The 21094-nt window shown below is 41.0% G+C and overlaps 1 protein-coding gene across 4 annotated transcripts in view; it reads right to left on the reverse strand.

The window, feature by feature from the left end:
- Positions 1–1701: 1701 nt before the first annotated feature.
- The window catches only part of ARMC9 (armadillo repeat containing 9), a 62879-nt gene continuing 43486 nt past the window's right edge, over positions 1702–21094 (reverse strand). For 3 of the 4 annotated variants that reach the window (XM_017810810.1, XM_017810811.1, XM_017810808.1), the window contains 6 exons: positions 18863–18967; positions 17604–17719; positions 13703–13827; positions 10210–10336; positions 6150–6322; positions 1702–2786 (listed from right to left, as the gene is read on the reverse strand). In XM_017810810.1, coding sequence (XP_017666299.1) covers positions 2764–2786; positions 6150–6322; positions 10210–10336; positions 13703–13827; positions 17604–17719; positions 18863–18967 — 669 coding nt within the window. In that variant the 3' untranslated portion in view covers positions 1702–2763. The remainder of the gene's footprint in view (positions 2787–6149; positions 6323–10209; positions 10337–13702; positions 13828–17603; positions 17720–18862; positions 18968–21094) is intronic. The other variant, XM_017810809.1, reaches the window with a different exon arrangement.

A 21094-nucleotide genomic window follows, 5' to 3' on the forward strand; every position in this document is an offset into this window, starting at 1 on the left:
ATTCGGGGTCCTCTCCCCCCTGAACAGTGGAGTCCTACGAACAAAGGCAGAACTGACATTTTTCATTAGCTTCAAACCTTCCTTCTGGCATCACAGGGGCTTTTTGTGAATAAGACAGGGAAAGGAGGACATGTTATTTCCTTGGCCTCTCAAATTAATGCTCAGCTGATAATTATTTCTAAGCATATCCACAGTTTCTCTCAGGCATTTGGAAAATGAAGTCTCTCATGCATTAATATAAAAAATACTCTCTGTTTTCAAACTCCATACTCACACGCCAAAACATATAAGAGTTGAACATGGAAACATATACATATACAGTTCTGCATTGCAACAGGCCTGAGTAAGAAACACACAAGCACACGTACTTCAGCTTGTTCCTTTCAGTCCAATTCAGCAAGATGCATTTTGGTTTTTCACAAATCTGCTGGAGCAGTTGTAGCCATACCTACCAACCACCCTCAGGTGACTGGAAAGGAGTGATAACATTTTGATCTCAATTCATTATAAAATCAGTGAGGTTTTGAGGTTGTTGCTTCCCCCACCCCCAAAAAAAAAAAATAGTCTGTACTCAACACTTTTCAAAAGCTGCTCTCCACATCAGAGAATCAGATCTGCTCCAATATGAAACTCAGCACTGCTGTAAAATAAATAAAATTCACTGCTGGAGCATTCTGTGTTATCCGTGTATGCAAATGAATGTGCTTAGCACTTCAGTGTTAACAGCCTGGCCATTGATACCACATGATGGAAAAACCTCTGAATTTCAGAGGAAAGAGAAAAGCTGCCTATCCTGGAAAACCACAAGGTGAGCTTTTATGGCTTTTCCACTACTGCCCTTTTGTGAACCAGAGGACATTTTCCCATTAATGGTGTTGATCAGCTCTGAGAGGAGGCAGATGGATCTAAGCACAGGTCAGCGATTTTCTGTGATTTCTTTGTCTAACATGGGGATCAATGTGATGGGGGCTATCCAGTGTCTCTAGTCACTTCATGTCCTAGGTAGTTTGGGAGTTAAAGCAACACCCGTGCTCTGCCTGCTTCGTGTTAGGTCTGCAGACACCCTGAAGGTACTGAGTAGTAAATTGTAACTCCCACATGAATTTGACCAGATTTTAAGTTAGAGGGTGTCTTATCCTACAAAACGTCCCAATTCCAATTTAAAGTCTATTATCCAAAGGGGTTTCCTGAACCTGTGTGTGGGAGTCCTTTCTGCAAACATCTGACACTGCATCACTGAACTCAGTGGGTCTCATGGCAACTACATCAGTGGCCTTGGCTCTTCAGTTGCCACAACACACCAAGAGGCACAATTCAAGACCTCGGCAGAAGCACAAAGCTTTCTTCTGGTCCTATGGAAACGACCAGTGGCTTAACAACTCCTCACTGCAGGGGAAGGCAGTGTCACTGCGGGAGTTGCTTTACCTTTCAGGCTGTGTTTGTTTCTCAAGGTGAAACTCCAAAACCAAATCCTTACCTTCCCCCTTTTAATACCGGTTAAAGCATTTGTTTTTGAAGTCTGCCTCCTTTTTGTACATCTCTGCCTCAGCAGCAGCCAAGTTCCAATGTAAACTGCATTTATGTGTCCTAACAGCTGTCACATGAGGGGATGTTACTGAAAATCCAACCTTTAGTGAAGACTTAGTGTTTCCTGGTCACTGTTACTTTTGAGAGAAAGAAAAACAAAGAGCACTAGCTTTGTAATCCACTGGCAGAACTAACTGCTGTGGTTTTTATTTGGTGGAGGGCTTCCTGATCTCTCTTGCCTAGCCAGCACTTCATATTCACCAAAGACCAGCACAAATTCCATGAAGAGAAAACCAGACATTGCTCTGAAGTAAAGAACATAAAAAACCCCCAACAAAGACCAAAGAAGATTGACCACAGTCACATGTAAAGAGAAAGTTGCTTCTGATCTGTTCACATTCTCATGGTTTCTTCTGTGAAGAAGCAAAGCTCTTCGTTCCAGTGGAAAAAATGGATTATTCTGGATTATTCATTCCACAAATGTGTTACAGTAGAATTAAGAAAAAATGTAGAACGAAGGAATAGGAGTAATTGCTGCAGTTAAAGCTGCTGATCAGATCCTCAGAGATGAACATGGATGCTGCCTTGGACACTGTCACAGTGTTTTTCATCTGCTACAGGTCAACCAGAAGCTGATGTACTACTTCAGAGACTACTCCAGTCTCTGGAGGCCAAACAGATCTCACCCCACACCACTGCTACAGGCAGTAAAGGCTCTGTACACTGTCCCTCCTAATGCAGATCCTTTGAACACAGATATCTCCCAACCCATTCACAAAGGCATAATTTAAAAAACAGCAAGTGACAGGCTGGTTCAGCAAACAATATGTTAAAAAGACAGTTGTTTGGTCAGACTCCTCTGCTGTCTCCCTACATACTGTCTCCAAGGGCCATTTACTCTGACACAGAAGGCAGAGAGCAAGAGTTTCTTCTCAAGGTGGCAATGTCACTTTAGAGTAAACTATCAGAGGAACGGGGACTATATCCATGTCCCATATCAGCCCTGGGCTGCTGCTGAGACCTTGAATTGTAATAACAAGGCCCTTGTCTTAGCCAGCTTTAGAGACCACAACAGACGCATCCCATCAGATAATCCCGGAATCACCGTGCGAGGCGAATGCCATGTGGTGTCAACGACATCACTCTGCTCCGTAGGTCACCAGTAAAGCTCATTACAGGAAGCTGGCTCTGTCCTTCAACAATGTGACAGGTGATTCTCGAGGAAAGGAACTGTTCTCACTTCCTGTAGGACTGGCTGCCTGCAGAAAAACAGCAAGAAAGAGTCTGTCAGCTGAAAGCAGGATTTATTACAAGATAGGAGCTGCCTGAGGGCAACACTTGTGCGACCTGTACAGGGACACAAACATCACAAAAAACATGCAGAAAGGCACTTTATCTCCCAGTGCTGCAACTTAAAAATGCAGAACATATTTATGGCAACCCCTTGTCTAGGGACACAGAAAGAACTGAAAAGGAGTCACCAGGGCCCAGTCGCACTCCCGACAAAAAACATTCCTCATTCTTCTGGTAGAGAGTTTTGTACTGCCCTAGCTCCAATGTGCCCTAGACAGAACTTGGTACACTGCAAACAGCTTCAGCATGCCCATGAAGGGTTGCCTGGAATAGATGCAGAATAAGGAACAGGGTAGATTAAACCATTCAACCATGTCCACATGGAGCACAGTTGAAAAGGTCTAAATTTGGAGGTCCCTTTGTTCCCTCTGGAACTCTATGTTCCAGTCATGCTGCCAGTGCCATCCCTGTGCCAGCTACGAAGTGGAAATCACGGTGGGTCTCAGCATGGTTGGTTTTATTTGGAGGAGCTTGGGTTTTGCTTTAAGGTACAGTTTTAGAGCTCAGCTAACAGCAGCTGGCTGCAACTCAGGCAGGAATCCAGCCCCAGGCCTGTAGCTGAACTAAGTACCTGTGCTTCCTCTGCATTCCTCAGGCATTCCGCACACTCCATGCTCCAAGAGGAGCAGTCCAGCTAGTTCAGCTAGGTTTATATAAAATCAACTTGTTTCCAGAAAATACACCTATAATAAATATTAAAATCAAGCTAAAAATGTGCCTCTAAAATAAGTGAGCACAGCAAGTACAATCAGAAACTCATCTTTTTCTCATCATGTCTGTCATCTGTAAAAACCTGCATTTCTCCAGAAATACCAAAAAATCCACAAACTAAAGATAGTCTTCCACTGGAACAGAGTCTCTTGATATGTAAAAACCTATGTACCTATGCAGCAGGCAAATGGAGGCAGCAACTGCTGAAATCTACTGATTGCTGATATCTGTGCATTTGATACCATTTTGGATTTACAGATGAGTCAACCAGGAAATTAAAGGAGCAGTAGCATAGAGCTTTACTAGGGAAACATTAGGGGCTCACCTTGCCTGCACCTTTAAGTAACAGCTGAGAATCACCTTTGAAAACCTCAAGTTTTAACACAGGAGCTTAAAGGCCCTTTTTAGTCCTTTAAAAATCTGGTTCTCATAACCTTCATCTCACTTTTCCCAACCACAAACATCTGTGTGAAAGCCCCAGCAGGATGGACAAGAACTAACAGGTGTTCTGTGACAGCAGACAACAAGGCTGGATACATGTACACAGAGTGAATGGAAGATGACTTGTTTGCAAAATAATTTCTTTGCTATTTTTAGCAGGAAGATTTTAACATTCAATTAGCATCAGTGCTGATGCTAAGTCTGTCTCATGGCACATGTGGACAGATAGAAAATGATAACCTGGAATCCCAAGATAAAAATCTGGAGAAAAGGTAAATGGACACATAGCAAGTTGGGATGCCTGCTATACGTTCAGCTTTGGGATGCACAGATGAAGAAGAGGAATATTGTAAGACATATCCTACCCAATAAAAGTTAGAAGAGCTCAAGAGTCTGGACTAACAAATCACATATACTGAATCCACAGAGAAACCCAAGTGACCTACTTTAATGCAATTTGAAAATAAAATATGTTATGCACTGTGCCACTGGAAAAGGATCTTGCTCCAGAACCAAGATGTATATGTCACATATTTCCTAGGACACACACACCCAGGAATGTAAAGCTGCCCTGGAGAAACTAGAATATGCGGAGGAGTTTTTGTGTGCACACACACAGACACACACACACAGTGCTTTTCCTTTCTTCATCAGGGCTTCTTTTCAACGGGCTAATGCTTTTGGGAATGAACCGAAACAGGAACCAGAGACAGACTCTTGGGTGTTACACCACAGCCAGTCAGGGCAGAACAGTGCTGCTGTCACAGGAAACAGAAAGCACTGATGCCAGAGGTGAAACATGGGGCACATGCAGCAAAGGTTAAGCCGAAAGAGCCGGCAGTATTACCTCAGCACAGGAATGTTCAAGCAAGTAATGTCTAGGTCAAAACCTCCTTCCACCACCAAGGACATTCCCTTCCATTGCGACACCTGTACTGCCTGAATAAAATCACACTATTTCCCTGCACATGCAACTGTGTGGAATGACAAAAGAGTGAGAAACACAGAAGATTTAGGATGCTCTTTCCAGCCCAGTTACTGATTTATTAGGTTATTTCAAATCTCTTAGTTTCATTTTCCATATTAGTAATGAGGAGCTAACCATATGTACATACCTAAAATTTCTTGGGAAGGTATTAGTTATTATGTTTTTGTGAAATGTTTCAAGGTAACAGTTACAGTTAAAGAACAGAATTGATGTTACATTGTGATAAAATAATCATCACTGAACTTGTTACAATGCATTTGAAACACGGATATACATCGCTCCTGCCATTTTCACTGATGGTGGAGACCCAGGTGTATTTGAACCCAGCTAGTCCTATCCACACTCCTGGGAAAAAGCTTATTAATTACTGAAGAATGCATCTTTCTTCCCTCTCCATCCCAAAACACCTCCACAGCTAACACACCACGTGTTTAGTGATGTGTGAGTATTCAAGATCAACATTTCCACTTTATTGGGCTTGTGTTGCCTGGCTTAAAGGAAGCGTCCATCCTTTTCCTCCAACCTCAAATGAAAGCCCTCCTCTCTTTTGAAGCACCTGCAGACTAGTACTGCTTAAACTTTTTCAGGCCACAACACAGCCATGTGGTTCTGAAGTACAAGCCTCCAGAAGAATGGTGACTGCTACAAGCAGCACACTTTGTTTGGCTCTCTGCTCACCAGGCTGCCCTGAGCCCACCTTCTGAACTGCCTGACTCTGGTCTACATTCAGTTGCAGTGTAGACACACCCAGGGATCCAAATTCAAGAACGTTAAACAAGTTACACAGCGGAGTGAACAAGTGTCTAAAGAAAAAGTTTGATGACACCTAGAGAAAGTCTAATCTGAGACCAGAAACTTCCAAAAAAACTTCTGAGAATTTGGGCCACTTTTCTCCACCCAGAGACAAGAAAAAGCATGTCTTGTAACTGCTCACATGACAGCCTGGAAATAAGAGCAGCGTTCAACAGGGTGTAATTACATGGTTGTACATCCTGCAGACGACAAGTACAATGTCATATACTCCTGGCACATTAGTAGCCTACGACCTCATTCCTAACCAGTTTCTACAGTGCTCCCTCCTTTCCCACCCCAAGGAATGACAAATAGAATGATGACTTTTTCCACTTACTCTGTCTGCTCCTTGTGGATGATCCTGAGGAGCTGGGACGGCTTGTTTGTTGGGGTCCAGACTGAGAGAACTGGGGGGCAATGGCTGGGACCTTTCCCTTTCTAGGGCTGGTACTCTGCCCTTCCGGGGTGCGAGGGATCTTAGGTTTGCTGGTGAAGGCTGAGGGAAACTCGCTGTAGGAGGAGATGGAAAGGGTTAGCAATGCATGGAGAAATATGTATGCATAGTAAGTCTGCAACCAAGTGAAACCTGCAGTACATGCTGTGCTGTGACAGCATGACAGGCTGCTCAAAATTCAGGGAGACTGCAAATGGAGAAGAACATGGCACCACAGGTACTGCCCTGGGATATGTACTCACTGTGCAGCCTCTAACCTGGCTCTGCTGACCTCTCTATACTACTCAAACCTCATTCTTTGCACAACAGGATTGAACAGGTTCAGTTAAGCTCCCTGCAAATCAGTAATTGATCTTTAGCCTGTTTTCCATTGTATTTATCACATTCAGTGACTCATTCTGAGGTGGAAAAAATACACAGATATGCTACAGCATAGGAACACATCCTTTTAGGGCACAGACACCATAATTTCTGCCAGGTATAGGTCACAGTTTTGGTAGACACAGGCAGCCTCCCTGGCTCCTGGCTGAGATAAGATCTGTAGAACTCCCTGAAGGCTTTGTCAAAAGAGCAAAAAGCTGTGATGGCATCTATAAAATAAATTCCCTAAGCACACAGGTTCCTTGTTCACACTGAGAACATAAAACATCTGCTGCTATTTCACAGTCTGCATGTGCTGCAAGAATACCATTCTTCAAAATTTAGTCAATAATGTGTGAGGATACACCGTTCTTCCTTGCTCCCAGAATGTATTCTTTCCCAGGTACAAAAATAGAGGCTACCAGGAAATAGCAAGGCTCTAAAATAATTCTGAATCTATATTAATGTTTGCAGTAGTGATTCGATTTTCTCTTAAAACGAGAAAAAGTTGAACTGAACTAATAGTTACATGAAAAAGCTCATCATATTTAAAAAAGGTAATGAAAGAGTCAAACGAGATCCAAAAAGGTGCCATCCAAAGAGCAGTGAGTAAAATGGAATGTCTCCGTGTTACTATCTCCACCAAAAGAACCCTTTGTGACAATCAGAAAGGGTGATTAGGAGGATTTTCAAGATATTTAATCTCTCCTCCTCCCCTGGGAATGCTGCTGAGTCAGTGCTGATTAGCCCTTCCACAGCCCCGCTTCACCTTGCAGGGAGATTTGAGCAAGTGTTCCTTTTGTATTTTAAATAGCATTACTGCCTGTATTTTGCATTTGTATACGATAACAACTGCTCTGCTAAGAACCATCTCTGCAGCCCTCTACCTACGAGTATTATCAGTGTTAACACTTGTCTCACTTCAAAGGAAGAGGTGGCAGATGGCAGCAGAAACATACTAGCAAAACAAACTCAAAAAAGTAAAATCGTCTACATAGAACTCCAAGGCGTGGACCACAGAAATATTTAAATATCTTTCTCTCCATAAAACAGTCTCATTGTTATTGCTTTTTTGTCATTTTACTCACTTCGGTAAAGTGAGCTAATTCAACTGAATTGGTTTTTCAATTCCCTTGTGCTCTTCATGATAATCTTATGTGTGCTATGATATTCTTAGGTAGATAAAAAAGGGAGATTCAACAGCCTCAAAGCAGTTTTTGAGCCACAAATTAGGGGTTTCTTTCCTAATTCAACAATTAGGAGATGAGACAGGAACACACAAAGGTGAATTAGACCATTTTCTCCAAGAATACACTTGGACTTTTGACCAATTTTGCCAGATCATCAGAAAAGCAAAGCCAATACAGATCTAGGAAGGCCCTGCAGTTTAAGATCTTTATTATGATAATACCGGACCCAGTCACAATTAAAAAAAGTGCTTTTTCAATCAGTCACAACTGTAAACTCAAGTCCACTATAAATTTATCCTTGACTGGCTAAAAACCACAATAGTGCTATATTCTTACATGATCAAAATGCAACAGGGAGGGAATAGCAATGCCAGGGCAGCTGCCAATCTGACATAATCATGGAATAATCATTTCTTCCTGTGGAAATTAAACAACTGCAACAGAAATGTCACTGCCAGAGTCTCATTCTTCTCTCAGACTGATTTTGTTGAATTTCACTTATCTCTGTGCAGTTAAATTCCCAATTTATACTGGTAAGTAAGAGGGGAAAGAGCAGTTTCTGTTTCCCCACTCCAACTCAGTCCTCCTTTTCTCATAAATACCTCTCTAGGAAGGTCTTGGTATTTACCTAACAGGTATTTGCCTCTAGGAAGGAGACATTTCTTACAGTGGACAAAACCATGAGCAAAGCAGTGATTTACTAGTTCTGTTTGTTATGCAAACAAATTAAACAAGAGTGAAAGAATGAAAAGGCAGGTCTAGCTATTGCAACATCAACACATTAACAAAAGACCCTTGACATAGAAAACCCTGTGTTGGCTTGGACTGTGTGAATGGCTACATTCCCATATCCGTAACTCGAGGCTGCATTTGGAAATACAATTTACTGTAGGAATTCTAAGGAAGTACTAGGTGAAAAGATATTATCTCCCTCTGCAGGATACTGCACCTGTGCTTTCAGTTCTATCAAGTCCATCCATGACTGAGATTTAGACATACATTTATGAAGAAAAATTAAAGATCACCGGGGACATGCCTTTTTAATAACAGGTTATGACTGTAGAGAAGCAAGTCACCTCACTAAAGTGGGGGGCAAGATGCTGCCAATTTGACTTGTTTTTTGCAAGCCAAAGCCTGAAAAATAATCTCTCTCTCCATCACAAAGGAAGCAATTTGGCCATAAACTTTTCATGGTCTCTTTCTATGACGTGCTCAGCTACTGTTACAATGGAGAACAGAAATAAAACCAGTAATGATGGGACAGAGGTATGACTACTAAGTACTTCAGCCGAAACCAGTGATAATTTGTTGACAATATGTAATTTCTCAGATCTCAGCATGGAAAAATCTCAATTGGGAAAAAACCTCCCAGCCAAACAATCAAAACCACACCAACCACCTAAAAAATCCCAAAACCACACACAGGCATCTGTAGACCTGAAGGAAACAAAATTATAGGCAGAGAGCACTCAGAAGTGCTAGAGCTTTAAGTGACACAAATCATCAAGACCTCTGAAAAATCAGGTCCATAAAGAGCTAGTAAAACCTTTCCTTTAACACATCTCCACCCGTTCTGTGATTTAGTCCTGGAATGTACTTGCTTTTAAAATTTCTCTACACTTACTGTTTAAAACTTGGCCCAATCAAATTCGCTATAGGAAAAAGCTGTTAATGTCTGAAGGACACATGCAGGCCCTGAAAACTTTGGTAAACCTTGGTCCAATTGCTAATGAATTCCTAGTTCTCATCCAATATATAACATCACAGTTGTACACATGACAAAGGCTTCACAGAGGGCTCAAGGTACCAGCAGGATAAGGAGAGCAAGACCTTTCATTTAACAGGAATAATTTCAAGGAAGAGTTGAATCTCATTGCTGGGTGACCTCATAATATTGCCTCCTTTGCTATATCCATCTAGAGGATAAATCAGAGACTCTGGTCAGCAGTGCTAGCAACTCAGAGTGTTTAAACACCCTGAACCCACTTTAAATGCTTCATTTTTCTTCCTTCAGCAAGTTAATTCCTGCCCTGTTCCCACAGTCCTACCTATTTCTTTAATAAATGATTTTTCATGGGCTAGAGTCAAGTCATCTAAGGAAGCAATCAGGAAGTTTTATTTGCAGAAGACTGCGTTGAGCACGCATGTGAAGTTCATTAATAATGTCTTGCTTGAGATTTCTCTCATTCTGAACCAGATGCTTCGAAATTGAACAGCTGCCTCTGGCACAGCTAAGGGTATTTTGTTTGGCAAGCGCCACCACAGCTGTCTCAGGCCAGACTACATCATACATCAAATGACTTCACAGATTGTCTTTACAGCAGCATGGAATTAGCTGGTAAAACCCATCAGACTCCTCTTATAGTTCTAGATATCCTCTGGATAAATCATACCTATACAATTGCCCATTGATGTTGTCCTCAGTGAAGTCTTGGGAAGACAAGATATTGTCATCAGCTGGGATGCTTCGGTCCATTCTTTGGCCTGGTGAGAATACTTCAGATGACTTCATTTCAACTGCTATTTAAAAAAGAAACACAGTTCAGGGAGCAGTTTTCTCTTTACAGTTTTACCAGAAATACAATCAAGTTGCAGTTCCTGCTGTATGAAGAAGTCCTTGAGGTATTAGCAGGCTACTGAGTTAGTGTGGCAGTGCACTACAACTCATCACCTGAGCAAAACAACTGCAACTGTGATACTTCCAGCCCTCTGTGGCTGGAAAATAAACTGGCTGCACTTTGTAGTAGCAATGGGATAGGAGCATCCAGACCATCACTTCACATTTATCAGCTAATGTCCACTATAATTAAAACCACAGCAACTCAACCACTTGCACTTCTCTGTATCCACAGTAACAGGCAGCCACTGCAGACAAAACCCAGTGTTTTACACTTCTGTCAGACTTGCTTTCTTCCATTAATGGGGAAGTGAAGTACAGTCAGTTTGCTGAGAGACACAAGGCTATCAAGATGTGCAAGTTCAATAAATGTTTAGGGAAAATGCCTAGCTCCATTCCTGCTGTGCTCAGGACAGGCTGCCGTCCTGATTTGCTCTCACATGCTGATATGAATGCAGATCAGGTCACTGTCAGACAAGCATTTCCCTGCCCAGCACGTGTTCTGTCTGACATTCAGCATAATAAGTGCAGTAAGACAACCAGGGTTCATCTTTAGTCCACAAGTTTTCTGCTCACAGGAGACAAGAAAGGAAAAGTGCCAGAATTATTGATTTACCAAAGTGACAAAAAGGGAGGACGGACCCAGACAAAGTCAGACCGACCCAAGAACAGCTGAAGGACATTAAGAACTGTTCTTATTTTTAGAAAACAAAATAGGATCAACATTTCCTGAGGTTAAATTTAGCCTTCTTGAGATAGATATGAGCTTGATGATGCTAATTGTTCACATGAAGCTTTTATTCTGTTTTTTCACTCTTGATGTCTTACTATTCATTTCATGACTTGTCTGCATGAAACTGAGTCCCAAAGCATTCACGTGATCCTGGAAAACACATATTCTGAAGTAAGCAGCTTTCTGGTGCTGCAGAACGACCATCAGACCAAGATCAGAACTCAATAAATTGCATATCTAGTGAACAGCAAAGATGTTTGGCAGGGAATGATGAGGGCCTCTAGAAGTAGTACAATTATTTTTACACCTTTCTGTCATGTACTGTTCTCTGCTGTATCTTAGAAGGCACTAGAAGAGAAAGGGTTTATTTTCCATTGTCTTAAATTACAGCCTTTCCGATTTAAATATTACAAACCCCACTGCTCTTTGGAAAACAGGAGCTATCCAAAGACCCAGTTCAATTATCATTATGTAGAATGAAAGTCCTGTCACTGACATAACAACCAAGGGGTCCAGCAGTGCAGTCTCTTTTTTCAGTTCTCTTCTCCTACTCCTCATTTCTAAGTCCCAAAAGATAAGAAAGACAAGCACATATGTCACTGGCTACTTGCAAAAACCCGGAACCAAACTCAGGCAATCCTTCAAGTAGTCTCAGTGTTATTTTATAGCCTGTAAGAATATGTAGAGGAATGTATAGAATTGCCTCTGCCACAGAAAAATTGTTTGTCTTTTCACATTTATAATGCATGTAAACTTGCAATATGCTCTATATTATGACCTCCAAGATTTTCTTACAAGAAAAGAGTATAATCCAGTAGTCTTATTAGTAGCCATCTGCATTTAATTTTGACTGAAAACAGATAAACTTTTAGACATAGGCTGCAAGCAAAGTTCTGGCAATATGAAGCATTAAAGTGGGCAGGAACTTCTTCAGCATGAAGGCTTTGAATCAATATTCACCAAAAATTAACACCATTTACACTGTTGACTTACTGAGGCTCTCTGTTTAAAACTCACAAATCTCTACAAGTAAACAATCAGACAGTAACAGCAGCATAGAAAAAGTGACAGAGATGAGTGAATGCATTTCACTGGCAAGATATTATCAAGATGTGGTTCAGAAGGCATGTTGAGCTCTGAATGGCTGCATAACACGTTAGGAATTGCATCCAATTACACTTTAAAACAGCAAATAGGAACACTTTTGATATCTTCTTGGCTTAACTTCCTTTAAAAAGCATGAGTATGTAAAAATTCATTCTTTACTTTCTTCTCTGTAGGAAAACTGTCAAGTCAGTATGCTTTTGACTAATTTACAACCTTTGCTGATCTGAGTTGCAGCCCTGGGATGAGCTCAGCTGTACTCTAGGTGTTAGTGTGCACAGCAAGCTGAGGACAGAAACACTCATTCCTACACAATAGCAAGAACTCAAGTGCCCATCTTGGTCAGGAGCTTCACCTGCTTCTATCATACAGCTTCCATTCAGCATGTTGTATTTATCAGCTCTAAGGCATTATGCAAGCAAATTCCTGTCTGCAAGGCCTTGGTCACTTTTCTCTGAATCCCTTTCATTTCCTTTAGGAAATTTAAAAAAAATAGAAGAGAAAGTAAAAAGTATGCTCTTCCCTTACTGCTTCAAAGCATATTTTTCAGCAAAGTAAAGGCACACTTTGTTTCAACCTATTAATAATTCTGTCCCGGATATGCTGCGAGATCCTTTATCTAAGATTGATGAACATTTTGCCTTAAATCCATAACTGGAAAATGTTAATGAATCTCTGCAAGAAGGCAGAAACTCTCACATTCAAAGTTTCATGATCTTGTGCATATCAGAAATTCAGAAATCAAGTATTTCAGAAGTCTATACCCTTTTAAATTCCACCACATGTTTCTGAGCTCTCAGGCCCAGCTGAGTTTGCATTCATTTCAGCTGAAGCTGCAAGGGCAGAATCTTTAGCAGCATCACCCACAATGCAACTACACAGCTTCAGGCTGCCCATCCTCCACAACCTTGGATGGTCTGAATACAGTTGCAAATCTAAGCAGAGAACTGCAGCTGCCTTCAACTTTAACACAGAGGTCCAGCCAACAGAGCCTGCAGGTGCCAGCAGACAGTGATTCATTTAGATCCAAACAAGGGTATATTTGATCAAGCAAGGGGCTTTGCCTGTTGGGAAGTGCACTGTCTCTGGGCTGCAGCTCTTTGCCTCGGCAGAGGACATTGCAGAGTGAAATACAGTATCCTTCATGCATCGGAAGCCCTTGGTTTGATCCTTGGTACTTCCACAGGAAACAAGATGGAGCCAGGCAAGTGAAACCATTGGTGTCTGCTGACCACAGATTCACTCAGCTCGAGCCAAAGTCTACTGTGTGCACCAAGGTCCTGCAGACTGACGCAGGGTCTATAAATAGAGGCACATCTCCACACTATAACAAAAAAATCTTAATCTACAATACACAAGCCAGGGCCCCAACAGCTGCCCCAGTCAAGAAAGGCATCAGCAATTAACAACAATATTCACAGACTATCCTTACATGAAGGGGAAATGCAGAGGTCAGAAATGCTGGACTGGCTCCCACCACAAATGGGAGAATGACCACTTGGAGGAGACTGCAGCTTCTCATCCCCATCGTGACAAGAACTGGTATCGTTTTCTGGCCTGGAGGAGAAAGGAGAATGCAGGGTGAATGCTTACAGTACAGTTGCATGAGAGTAAATTCTAATTTCTTCTAATTGCCTGTAATGACATAGTAGATATTGAAATTATTTTATATTTCATATTGCAAACCAGTGCTAAAGACATAACTGCTTGACTGTAGCTCCCCTAAACCAGCTGACATCAGATGTATTTGAAATTAACATTTTTTCCTACTGCAATAAAAGAGCTGAGGAAAGGAAACCGTAACTGGAAAGGAAACCATAACTCCCTGCAGTCTGAAGATTCAAAATACCAGCATGACACTTAAAGAAAAAGACTATAGAAATGGGCCTGAGAGATCTTCAAAAATCAGCTTTTTCAAGGATTTAAGATTCACTCCTGAATATTACAAGGATCTCACTTTAAAGAGCAGTATGCAACACAGACTTAAAACAAAGTAGGTGAGAAGTAGAACTCTTGATTTCACAAGTGAGGTGGATCAGTGAGAAACTGAAGCAGCTGAAGGACAGAACAGGAACACAACTGCTTAATAGTAAGCAATAAAACACAGCAAAATCAAGAGCAGTGCGAAAAAATGTGTGAAAAGAAGTTGGCAGACACAGAAAGTTTCCCTGCCCAATATCAGATTAAGGTAACTAAACTATATCTCTAGTGAAAATGATGCAGTCCAAGGAGGCAGTTAATGATTTCACAGCTCAATCAGTTTCTAAGGAACAGCTAGCAGAATATTAAATAGTTCAATCCCCCTTGAGTGATCTCAGCCAGCGAGTCTTTAAAGAGGAGGAAAAATGAAAAAAATAAAAAGAAAGAAGGCAGCTTTCCAGTATTTCCTGACTCTCTCAGCTCCATACAGCAAGAGCTTGTCCATACAGGGATCCCATGACAATTCATCTGAAGTAACTACAGCCTTGTCTGCACTGGGAAGTCATAGAAAAATTAGCATGGAATAGCTGCTACATGTGCAGTGGCTATTCTGCATTAATTTTCTGTGTGAATACTTCTATTCAGCACTAGAAATCTCCACCCCTCCTCCTCCTTTTGGAGGTTTGAACCAACAACTCAAAGAGATACGTTATAATATCTCCAACTGCTTCCTCTTTCATGATGTTTTTAAACGGAATATATTACGTGGAGTGTCACATGAAGAAATTCAAACAAGTTATATTCACTTCAGTTCTGAATGGAAGCATTTACACAAATTTTTAATGTAGTTAAAAATTAACTACTCTGATGAATCAAAAATTTCAGATAATTCAGATCAACTGTCCTGGATTGTATCAGGTAGATAAGTTGTATATGAGGCAGAAGTGTTTAACATAACTTTTCATCTGATACAAGCCACTTAAATACATCCAGTTCAGATATTGCTTTCAAATCAAGGCAGATAAGATTTTACTGTCTTCCTCTTGCAATAATTCCTAAGCAAGCATTTCCTCATTTTAGTCAATGAATTAGTACTAAAATTAGAACAGCATAAAAGCCATCAAAAGCTTGTTCTTTTCTGCTATAAAACGTAGTTCAAGAATGTCTTCATCTATTCACTCCAGTTTTCTTGTGCACAAATTAGCTGGATAGAAAGGACAAGCTTCTCATTCAGGGTGGTATCACTTGTTTCCTACTTAAAATGTGTGAGCACCAAACACTCATATTATTTCTACCATTTGGCCAGAGCAGGAGGGAAATTAATTTTCAGATATTTTCACCTCGTTAGATTTCTGCCGTTTACATTTTTCCTTCCTAGTTTGCACAGTGGGGCAACCTGTAAAGGCTGCTTCACACCTTCAAACTAACACTTCTCTTAGACCCAAAGCTACCAGAACCAGTATGGCAGAAATGTGTTTTTAATTCATCTCCAGCAGTGACCTGAAGCCGTCTTGCAGAGGCACGAGCTGCACAACTGTTCAGCTGAGGAGATTCCAGTTTCACCAAAATGTGCGTCACTCCAGTATCCCGGGACGCTTAAGCAAACACACTGCCCGGGTAGGTGGTGGTAAAGAGAGGCACGAGATTGCTTCCAGAGGTTATTTCTGATGCGTAAATTGCAGTGCACTACACAGCACCATGAAATAAAAAGCCACTCCCACAGGTCTGCCACCGTTTTTCTGACTTCCCATATGAAAGTCAATTCGTTCTCACAAGCTTGGTTTTCTCTCTGCTTACAAAGCAGGAATGTAATGCTTAGACATTTCAGTGGTAACTAATATTTTTTCCTGAAAAAATACTTTCTAAATAGGCTGTAAGGCTGTCCTAACAGCCAGTTCCACAGAATCAGTCCAGGTCTCCTAGTCCACCATGGGATAAATACTGCACTGGGAAAGTGGGACCTTGAACTCTGTAACACTGACCCCACAGTAAAGTGGCAACATATGTTTAGTCATATTTTAGCTAGTCTAGATTTTTAAGGCCTGCAGCTCTTTTGGAGGACTGCAGGAAAAAGATTAGATAATCACTAAGTTACTAATATGAGCTTATATTAATTAGTTGCTGTTTTCTGCTGACGTACAAACACACAGATTTAACACATAGGGAGAGGTCTTGCAAAAGCTGTGGACATTATGATGGTGCAGAAGGTTGACCACAGTGAGAAAGGACACAAAGTAAGAACACCAAATTCACATTCAGGCTATACCAGGCAGATGAAGTAGATGCCACGTTCAAACAGATGCCATTTTATCCAGGCTAGTACTCAGAATAAAAATTAAGACTGCAAGACAAATTCTGCCCTGGGATAGCCAAAGGTTCTTTTTTTTCTGCTTCGGAAGTGTATGTTTCCTTCATCTGGCTTTTTAAAAAACTAAATGTCATCCGGTCATTTTTCCATGCCCAGATCTGGTATGTTACACTTGTCTGTTCTAAGGCCCTGGTAACCTGATATGTTTAATCCCATACAAACAGTACACCTGCCAAAAAGACATATTTGGATGGCTCAGGAGGGCTCCTACTCAGATCATCTGCTTGTAGGAATGCTAATGCCAGCATGAGAAAGTAAGAGGGAATAAACATGGGCAAGATAAAGTTTCGACCACTCCTTGTCCGAAACAACAACAGACTTCAGTCAGATTCAACTACACCTGTGTAACTACAGCCTGAATCAGTCCTCACTGTCCTCTGTATCCATCTTCCACACTGAAAAGAGGAGGAAATGTATCTTAAGAAAATATGAATGTGAAAGCAAACAGTGGCAGGGGGGATGACATGGGACAATCATCAGTGCTGATGGGTTCTTCTAAGAACCACATCTAACTCCACTGCACTGTTCTGTTTCAGGTTACCAGTTCATTTTAACACACTTGGCTATATCGATACTGTGACTTTTGAGTACCTGTTATTCATCCTTTGTTAGACATGTAGTCTCTCAGATTAAGTATCCACAGAAATGAAAACATGAAATCCTCGCAATAACAGCTGCCTGTATCGTAGCTACCTAAATTTGACCAAATACAAAACTGAATGGAACTGAACGTAAAAAATCATTTAAATTTGAAATCTCACTGGTATTTTACTTCCACGGTCAGGACAGTGAGCAGGACAGGTATCATCTCAGAAATTAAGGAACTCAACTATTTCAAGTATGTGACCTCAGCCAATGGATCTTCCTCTGCCTACAATATTCCACTCCTTTTTTTGAAATTATCTTTAAGGAATGACAAAGGCAATGCACTTTTAGGTAGGGAAGGTTTATTTATTAGGCACTGTTGTGGTTTTCTTCTTTGTTGTTGTTTTGCTTTTTAAAGGAGCTTAAAAAACTCAACTTGGTCTCATTTGTTTGGACTTACATTAGGTAGGCAGTTCTGTGATAACCTGGTGTCACAGGTCTCTGGAGAGGCTCATCTATACTCTGATGGGCACCAGAAAATAGCTTCTTCTTAGTTTTTGGAGTATGAGTCATTATCTGATACACAGAAAATGAACAAAAAAAATAAATCAGTGAAAAGACAAGTAATTGGAGCCACAGAGAACATTCTATAGAAACACTGCATCAGAAACTATATCCCATTCTGGTGTCACTAGATAAAACTGCCTGGAATCATTGTAGGCTCTTCCACGACATTTTATCTCAGGTCATGTTTCCATCAGCAGCATTGGACTCTGGGATCTGGAAGGCATAGAGTTGCATTTACTATAGAATAGTTTGGATAGGAAAGGTCCTTAAAGATCACCTATTTCCAACTCCCCTGCCATGGACAGGGACATCTTTCACTAGACCAGTTGCTCAAAGCCTCATCCAACCTGGCCTTGAACACATTCAGGGATGGGACATCCACAGCTTCTCTGGGCAACCTGTGCCAGTGCCTCACCATCCTCACAGTAAAGAATTTCTTCCTTATATCTAATCTAAATCTACTCTCAGTTAAAAGCCATTCCCCTTTGTCCTGTCACAACATGTCCTTGTGAAAAAGTCCCTCTCCAGCTTTCTTGTAGGCCCTTTTTAAGGACTAAAACCCTACAAAATAAGGTCTCCCTGGAGCCTCCTCTTCTGCAGGCTGAACAATCCCAACTCCCTCAGCTTGCTTTCATAGGAGAAGTGCTCAGCCCTCTGAATATCTCAGATTAGTCACAGCACACTAAATGGCATTCATACAAACTTTATGCTTTTTCTCTTAATAGCTTTTTGCCGCTTGAAGTAAGACAGACAATACTTGATTCGGCATAACGCCTGCAGGAGCAGTTAACTTTTCAACTTCTTTTTTTTTTTTTCAAAATAATTTCAGACCAGCAGAATGTTCCAGTATTAACCTGCTCAGTACTTTGCTTTGTGTGCCCAGAGCGCCACTGATGTAGTACTAGAACCCTAAGGCTGCCTGTAGCTTATTATTAAGCCACAGCCTGACCACGCCCTGTGAAAGGGTAGCTCATTTCCCAGACTTGTTCTCCTGAACAGCAGCTCATGCAGAGACTGTGAAAGATTCATATTGCTATGCGGGTAGCACCTGGCTCTTCAAGCAACAAATCGAAGAAAGCGGTGAAACTACCGAAATTAAACACTTAATCCAGCAAATTAATTTATTTCAATAGTGTAAGGAGTGGTACTTACTCCCAAGTACTCGGTTGTTAGCAGTTTCTCCCCTGCAAGCTCTCCCAGCTGAGGCTGCAAAACCTCATCTTTGTCCAGATCAGCCTCCATGATGTCATGGTCCTCCTGCAACAGCAACACGCAGGTTTGCAAGGAAGCTTTAAAGCTGATAATATGGGGCTGGTACAAATATCTTGGAATCGGTACTTTGGGATATAAATATCGTACACAAAACCCAAATGTAATCAACTTCAAGTAAAAACTACCAAGAATTCACTCTCCAGTACCTATTTCTAGAATAACTATGGGTGATTAATCTTCCATGGAAGCTCTGCAGCTCCTACAGATCAGCAAGCTAGGAAATTTTAAAGTCTGAGGGACTCCTCCAGCAAACCAAAACTAGTAATACAAGAACAAGGCAGTGTTTTGCTGCTAAAAAGAATTCTCTTCTGTCCTGCACAAGATACCCTAAACAAGACCCACTCCACATGAAGAAAATGTGCTTTGCTTTTGAAACAGGTTGTGATAGCAAATGTAAATGATTGTCAGAAAAATTAAATGAGAAAAAGTACAGAAATCATTCCAATAAGATATATTGTAATAGTAATGTAGAGAGCCTGTCATAAACTCCTTTAAAAACAACAACCACTGGACTTCAATGAGCCCCAGAGCACAAAGAAAATGAAAAGCAGTTTCAATTTAGTGAGATTTAGACTTAGCTTTACATAGTCAAAGTAAGAAATACCCTCTGCCACAAAGATTAGCCAATAACATGGATGCTTGGACAGTGCTCTACAAAAAAACCGTGAAAAACATTGGAAGTGTGTACAGAGGAGGTATTTCCTAGAATGGAAATGGCTGATAACCGATTCCAGTCTTTGTCTGGTGCAAAACAAGACTACCATCGCTTGGAACAAGTAGGTGTTGGCTTCCCCAGAGCTCTGCAGGCTTGCCTTTTTTTTCAAGTTAATTGAACTTTGTATCAAATGGCTTAAACCCCATAATTTTTGATTTAGTTATTCTCATTGCTCATCACCTTCTCATTCACAGATGTCAAGCAGAGGTAAAAAGTACAGACACAAAGGGCTCAATTCAGTAGCCCAAGGCACCATCCAGTCCTGCTTTGAAATATCCTGTCTGGTCTTCCACTGTAGCTCTGAAAGGGCACAAGCCTCTCACAGGTCCCAAGTGACATCCCACAGCCTTGTGCAGGTGTTTCTGATGCTGTAGTTAAACTTTAGAGACATTAGATGCCTGCGTGTGAAGAATTGTAGTACTTACAGAAATACTGCCAAAAATACAGTGTTCCAAGGTTCAGAGTAAAATTTTTCCATAATGTATTTGTTCATGTATGGATTTACTAAAAAACTTAATTCTTCTGTACCTTAGTTTTTCTGTAATTTACCAGATTGTTAATCTTCTTTATCCTCCTAAAGATGTATTCTCTAGATGCTCAGCCATAGAAGATAAGGCTGTATAGGACCTCACGAAGATGTTCAATCTGCCTTTCTCTCCAAGGCAAGATAAATTACCATCAGCCGAAAATCTGGGTATGTGTGAAAAATAACCCAGATAATGGGAGAAAGATAAACACTTGTAGACTAGGCAACAATCATCCGTATCAAGCAAAGCAAAAAAAAACCCAACAAAAACTCACACTCCAAAGTCCATAATATATTGTACTGGGGGGGGAAAGGGGAAAATTGCACAGATGAGCTCTATAAATAGGTCTGATGGAATTTTCTTTTACATGGTTTGTTAATGCAGCCAATTTTGCTCCCTGATGTTATTTAAAATAACAGGTAACTGAGCCTAAAAGTGTCCCTGCTCTGTCTCCTTGTACAAAACAAGAACTTTGCCCGACGTGCCATCATTCCACTACTGAAATAACACAATTGGTGCCCTGTTCAGCACTGCTCACAGGCTGCAGCAGATGTTGGCAGCAAAGCCCTGTAATGTAATGGCTTGAAGTCCTGGGATTAAGCTCTCTCTCTTTTGATGTGCTCTCTAGCTGAAGTGTATTTTCACACTGCAGTTTACTGATTTTATTGCCAGGTGCTGAGTGACGGTGGATCAGAGGGTGTCTGATAAATCATCACTGTACAGTTATCTAACACAGCTCCAGCTTGTAACTAAACTTTTGAATTAGAGCTGCAGTATCACATATTCACTTTTACAAGCAGCTTTTTACGATGGTCCAAGTCAAATAAAAAGAAAATGTAAAGATCAAATACTGAAGATAAATTAAGTTAG

Source organism: Lepidothrix coronata, unplaced genomic scaffold, assembly GCF_001604755.1.
Source record: "Lepidothrix coronata isolate B3197 unplaced genomic scaffold, Lepidothrix_coronata-1.0 Scaffold29, whole genome shotgun sequence".
In the NCBI taxonomy this organism is placed as follows: domain Eukaryota; kingdom Metazoa; phylum Chordata; class Aves; order Passeriformes; family Pipridae; genus Lepidothrix; species Lepidothrix coronata.